The following is a 6,526-nucleotide window of genomic DNA, read 5'->3' as shown; positions in this document are numbered from 1 at the left end:
GTGCCATTCTACATTATTACAAATAACTTCATTTCTTGACATTCAAGGTTTGATTTCTTTGTATGTATGGATCACTTGGGTTGTTACCGACATCTGAAAATTTCATGTCATTAGCACCTCTAGTAATATATTTACTGAGAAAAATGGTGACGTGTTCAATTCTTATTTTACCTGCTGTATATGTACATTACTATATATCACATGTGTATATTGTGGGGTTGTTTTGGTTTATCTTTTATTTATTTTTCATTATTCTTCTCAGCTTCTCCTGTATTGAGCTGCAGTAATGTGCAAATTTCCCCACTGTGGGATCAAAAAAGTTTTATTTTATCTTTTCTCGTGTAGTTGTTTGTTTACCAACAGAAAGAGCCAAAGTGACTGAAAATAGGTCATGAAAAGCACAAATATGTTGATGTCTTGGCACACATTTATGCCCAAATGTGGCATAAAAGATGCAGACAAAAAAGCTTTGTTTGCATTGAGTGTGGACCCACTTTTTGGAATGATCATATCTAAAGTAAAGTCCCAAACTGCACCTTTTGAAATTAAAGTTCAGAATAGCTTTTTATTATTTGCATTGAAAAGCTCTAATTTAGAGACTATTTTGTTCGTTAGTTTTTATTCTGAAGGAGTTCTTGTTTTATTTTCAGGTCCAAATCACAACATGAAGGATCTCTGCTGCCTCATGTCACCCAGTGACCGGGGTTCACCTGCCATGTCTGAACCCATAACCGAGGCCAGCGATGAAACTGACAGGAAAACAGCCGATGGCAGCATCACAGATGACAACGAGGATGCTCTGAACACCACTGATGCTCGGTCTGGTCCATCTGCTGGGTCTGAGCAGACCTCCACCAGGAAGAAGAAGACCCGCACCGTGTTCAGCCGCAGCCAGGTGTTTCAGCTGGAGTCCACCTTCGATGTGAAGCGGTACCTGAGCAGCTCGGAGAGGGCCGGTTTGGCAGCATCGCTGCACCTGACGGAGACTCAGGTCAAGATCTGGTTTCAGAACCGGAGGAACAAGTGGAAGAGACAGCTGGTTGTGGATCTCGAGGCTGCACATGTCCCAAACTCAGCCCAGCGGATTGTCCGGGTGCCCATTCTGTACCATGAGGGGTCTGTACCCACTGCAGTGGGCTTTAACTTAAATGGGCACCCAGTGTCTCCCTCTGTCGTGGGCCTCTCAGGGTCCATCAGCTACCCTCTGTCATCGTTTGCTCACTCTATGAGCCTGTTAAGATCTCAGATGAGCAGCTTGGTGTGAAAACTGCAGACTGATGTCTAAAACTGCGTTATTAACAGGAATTCACTCAGTTAAAATTAATTGTGCAATAACCCCCAAACTGCTGCCTGTATCCAAAGACACAAGATGAAGAATCAAATGTTTGAAAGCAATTATCTTTATATTTATGTTGATAAAACTGTAAGTGTGTTCATTAGAATCACAATCCAGAGGGAGGGAAAAGGAGGCTGGAGCCGTTCACTGTATGTTTGATACACACATATTTTTGCTAACTTTTATATTTAAAGCCACAAATTTTTTTCAAATTTGTCACTATTTTCACAAAATAAAACTAATAAAAATATCAATCACCAAACCTTCTGTCTCTTTGTTCATACGCTCACGTTATTTGTTAATCATTATATGGATTTAGTACGCTTATTCTGAAATGTGTTTTGCTAATTGAAGTTTAAACCTTTACAAACTTGTTGAACTTTTTCTTTCTTTCTTGTCATTTTGCACAATATGCTCAAATTCAAAGTTATAACATTAAAGACAATAAGGTCAAATTGTGCAGAGGGGTTATTTACTTAAATATTCATTCTAATTACTAATAAATTTGATTGGTGATTGAGAAATAGGTAAATTAGTTGTTTGGTTTTAGACTTTTTTGTTCTTCTCAGAAAAAAATCACGTTTATGATTATTTTTACTCAAAAATGTACAAAACGGTTTTTCCCAAGACTAAAGGGAAATAAAACTGATACAGATTATTTCCGTACATCTTTGTTTGTTGATCATTCAATATGTTTAACTTTTTAAACAATGCTAACTCTGAATGAGAACAAGAAGACAGGACATTGAAACAAAACTGCACAAAGACTTTAATTTATGTGTGCGCTTGTATTTATTATTTAATTTACTTTGTCCTGCATCAAACAAACAAAATTATATATAAAAAAGCCAAATATAAAATTTAAAGACTGTTATTGAGAAATAGATGGAAAATAAATACAATGTTGAAAATAATCAGAGATATTAATTAGCTGGAGACTTTGGTAACAATGTCTGTGTCACAAAGTTTGTTTAGTTTCTTGTTATTTTGAGCAATTTGGTCAGAAAAACAAATGTGAGCTAAAATAAATAAAAAAAAAAACAAGCAATAAAATGATCGTCATGTTGTGTTGTGAAACACAAACCTGCAGCAAAAATGTAATAAAACATAAAAGTAATTTATTTGTATTATTCATAAAGGCTTTTTGCAGGATTCAAACCGCTGTTCTCACTGAAAAATGTGAAGTGTGTGAGTGAGATGGAGAACACTTTCCTGTCCTCCCTTCTCATCTTGCCTTCCTATTGGTCCACTTTGTCAGCCAATGAGTAGCGACCAAACGCTCTGTCCGGTGTGTGTATGTGTGTGTGTTTGTGTGTCCTAACAGAGCAGGCAGACCATCAGTGGAGTGGACCCAGAGGCTGTGGATATGGTTCGTGGACTCTCCAAACGGTAAGGGAGAGATCATCACCCTGCTCCTCTGTTCAAGGCAAACAAAGCTGACAAAAAGAGGAGATCTTTACGCGCGCGAGAATATGAACAAAGTCGAAGCATCATGTCGACCCGCCGCGTCTCTGAAATTCACCATTGACAACATCCTGAACTTAAAGAGAACCGGAACCAGCTGCGGGAGTTCTCGTCCCGCCGGGGAGCAGGATGAGGAGGCCACGGCGACCGACGGTGTCCAGAGCTACAGGGGGGAGAGGAGACCCCCAGAGAGGCCGGAGCCCGGCACCAGGCTCAGCCAAACAGGTGAGGGGGGTTTCATGGGGTTTATTAATCAGACCTCTGATAATATTAGGTTTTATATTTGCATATTAGTCATAAAGTCTAAAACTTAACCCAACAATTCTTCAAATTCTTTATTTATGTGAAAAATAAATATTATTAATAATAAAAAAAATCAGTGCGTGTTTTTTTTATCAAATATTTTGCTCTAGTGGACATAAATATGGATTTAGAGGACATGTTTGTTATTTGGGTCAGAATTTCTAGTTGTTAAATTTTACTTCCGGCTCTAATGACACTTTTCAAACACATTTTGTCAAATATGGCTGCGTGAAAACTTTTAACCACCTTTAGAGAAATTATAAGTTTTGCTGTTTCCCTCCTGTCCTCCTTCCAGCTGTAAGTTACACACTATGACCCTGTATTTGTTCTTCCTTGGATTTTGTCCCCCGGTCTGTTTTTGTTATTGATGCATTTCTCTTCTGCAACAAACATTAAACCCATAAGAATAAAAAAAAAAAACACACACACAATGTGCGGAAGCAGAGGCCACACCTATCTTTTGATGTCGTAGATCAACTTCCAGTCTGATGCTGACCTTACACCTCCTGTGATATTGCTTCAGTTATTTGTGGCCTTTTGGTAATATATTTCAGAACCAGCGCACTGACAGTCTAACTCATCCCCACTCGTAGCTTTTAATGAATAATATCCAAGAAGTGAAAAGTGATGATGTCCCAAATTACCTGAACCCTCCTCACCTGTCAGCCCGGCTCATCTGACGCTACAGAGCCAAACTTAACGACTCCAAACTTTTCTAACTGTTAACAAAAACGTGGTGTTTTCACAGAGCTGATGACGAACTGCAGCGGAGCCGCAGAGCCGGTGATCATCGGCCGCGGGAAGCGGCGGGACGCGGCGGAGACGCGCTTCGACAGCGGAGACAGCAGCTGCGACGACGCCGGCTCGCCCGCCGCAGCCTCGGACCCCCGCAACGACGGGAGCCCCGCCAAGAAGAGCAAAGCGGTCACGAAAAAGAAGACGCGCACCATTTTCTCCAAGAGACAGATCTTCCAGCTGGAGTCCACCTTCGACATGAAACGGTACCTGAGCAGCGCAGAGCGCGCGTGCCTCGCCAGCTCCCTGCAGCTCACAGAGACCCAGGTCAAAATCTGGTTCCAGAACCGACGGAATAAGTTGAAACGACAGATCTCCACAGAAATGGACGGACCGGTTAGTGACTTTTCTGAGAGCGGGAAGGCCGTGGCGGTGGGGCAGCTGCCGGCCTTGTACAAGGAGAGCAACCTGCTGGGCAGATGCCTGGTGCCCGTGCCGCTGCCGGTGGTGTACCCGGGGGGCGGCGCGCCTTACCTCTGCTTCTCCAGCGCCAGCAAGTACTTCAGCCTGTACGAGGGGGACGTATGATGCTCCGAACCTTTGGGGGACACTTTTGATGATTTGTTGCCAAGTTTTGAGCATTTAAAATGTTGTTTGATGGCGCAGCCAGACGTTTTTTATGAAGACTGCAGAAACTTTGGCAGAGAAAGAACTTCCTTTTCCTAACAGGCAAACTCAGTTTTATTTATTTTCATTTCAAGTTATGGGTTTTAAGTAGGCCGGACATTAAACCTATGGTTACACCTTTTGTAGAAAACAGGCACAAATGAAACCACAGGAAGGCCTCAAACATCATTTACATGTTTACCTTATTTCTAGCATTTTAATATTATTTTATCTTGAACATCAGCCTAAGCCACCAAAGAAATTACCATAGCCTATCTGCATGCTTTTCTGTATCATTTTTATCATTGTAATTATGTATTTAAATGAATGTAATTAACATTTATTTTTGTTTCACGCATGTTTTATTTTGAGTATCTTACTTTTCTTATTCCACTTTGCCAAGAGGCACATTACACCTTTTACTCAAACTGTAATTAAAACAGCTTTTAAAAAGGCTTTTACAGAATTGATTCAGTATTTTTGAGAAAAAAATAAAAGTTTCTCAGAAAATTTCTTTTTATTACACTAAATGACAAATGGACTCAGTGTATGTTTTTGTTTTTATTTTTTAAATACAAGTCCTGATAGCTTGTGTTAGTTGCAGCTTGTTGCATCCTTTTAAAAACACAGGAGATACCAACAAATCTATGAACAGGTAATAGAGACCTGAAAAAAATATTTTGAGAGATAGTTAGAAAAAGTTTGAGTGGCAGAAAAATCTCATAAGGGCTCCTTTGTCATGCCTGCAACGCTCCAGGCCTCAGAAACAGCCTAGTAAAACTCAGTGTTCTGAATTATGATCAAAAACACATTTTTTGTATAAAAAGTAACACATTTTTTGTATAAAAAGTGTAAAGTTTGATCCGATTTCTAAAGTCTTTGAGGCTAAACAATCTGAAGATAATTTATTCTGGTATACATTGATCCAATCTAGGAAAAACATGAACAGATCAGTGATTAATTGTAATAAAAGTTTAAATATTCTAACGAAACACTATTTTATCTCAGGGAAAATACTGTTACTTAAAAGTAAATTTAAAAGTGTCAAATTTCACATTAATGCCAAGATGGTTCCACATTAAGACAAGAGATGAGACTCATTTCCTCCTAAACTTCTCTGTAAATGCGTCTGGATGCAGCAATTATCTCTGCATGTATGAATAATGCAACATGCCAGAAGAGCAATGTGAGATTAATTCTTTACCTGCGCTTAGGAAATGAGTATTATGGGAAATACTCATTCATGCAGGGAGCGGCTGGCCGACGCAGACACGAGGTTTGACTCAGAGGAGAAAGTATTTAAATCACCCTGCTCAGTGGTCAGTCTTTATCCTAAAACCACAGAATCAGCACGAACTCAACATCAAACTAAACAAGTCTTTATATGTAACATGACAAAACATCTCTTCACATTATCTGGTTTGTGTAACAATAAATTATTAGAGGAATGATTTGTATTGTATAGGCAAATTAAGTCAATTTGACTGCTAATTTTGTAAGTAAAAAATACTCTATCAACTTGATAGTTAAATGTTTTTTGGTTCATTTTTCTTAAGAAATTAAAACAAAACAGAAACAAGAAACACCCTTGAGCACTTTATTCCACTTATTTTCTTTTAGAGCTTTTCATTAGCCTCCTCTTTGATGTTTTTTTTTTGTTTTCTTTGTTAAAACTCTTAAGTTTTTTTTCCAACAATTTATTCATATGTGCAGGAAATCATTTTAATTTTAACTTGAAAAACAGGTTCTCTAAGTAAATAAAAATAAGAGAGCAAAATTAAGAAAATAAAACAGTTGTAATTATGTTAAAAACTTCATCTGGTCAAATTAATCATTGTTCAAAGATAAAAAAAAGATGCTGCTTTGTAACTTCTTCCGTGCATTTATCAGGTTTAAAGTAGCTGATGTTATCAGTATTAACCTTTGACCTTATTGACCTAGTTCAACACAACTTGACCTTTAACACTTGTACCTTTTAACCTTTACATCTTTGACAGGAGATAAGTGAATATACTGCAGATC

At 38.6% G+C, this 6,526-nt stretch overlaps 2 protein-coding genes across 2 annotated transcripts in view; both read left to right on the top strand.

Moving 5' to 3' along the window:
- hmx1 (H6 family homeobox 1) overlaps positions 1-1,606 on the top strand; it is a 4,617-nt gene extending 3,011 nt beyond the window's left edge. Inside the window, exon 2 of the mRNA XM_014025414.1 lies at positions 651-1,606. Within this exon, the coding sequence (XP_013880868.1) occupies positions 651-1,264 (614 nt within the window). The 3' untranslated portion in view covers positions 1,265-1,606. The remainder of the gene's footprint in view (positions 1-650) is intronic.
- Positions 1,607-2,635: 1,029 nt separating this feature from the next.
- On the top strand, positions 2,636-6,022 carry LOC106529886 (homeobox protein HMX2). Its single transcript, XM_014025413.1, has 2 exons — positions 2,636-3,025; positions 3,852-6,022. The coding sequence occupies exons 1-2, from the start codon at positions 2,809-2,811 to the stop codon at positions 4,424-4,426; spliced, it is 792 nt and encodes a 263-aa protein (XP_013880867.1). The 5' UTR covers positions 2,636-2,808; the 3' UTR covers positions 4,427-6,022.
- Positions 6,023-6,526: the final 504 nt, after the last annotated feature.

Source organism: Austrofundulus limnaeus, unplaced genomic scaffold (assembly GCF_001266775.1).
Source record: "Austrofundulus limnaeus strain Quisiro unplaced genomic scaffold, Austrofundulus_limnaeus-1.0 Scaffold473, whole genome shotgun sequence".
Taxonomy (NCBI): Eukaryota; Metazoa; Chordata; class Actinopteri; order Cyprinodontiformes; family Rivulidae; genus Austrofundulus; species Austrofundulus limnaeus.
Note: the sequence above shows the minus strand (reverse complement) of the source record. Positions and strands in the feature narration are given on the sequence as shown.

What these genes read in the sequence shown, in the direction of transcription:
- LOC106529886 (XM_014025413.1), top strand. Translation starts at nt 2,809, where the DNA reads ATGAACAAAGTCGAAGCATCATGTCGACCCGCCGCGTCTCTGAAATTC. An exon ending in CACCAGGCTCAGCCAAACAG is followed by an intron (nt 3,026 to 3,851) that starts GTGAGGGGGGTT and finishes GTGTTTTCACAG; the next exon opens with AGCTGATGACGAACTGCAGC.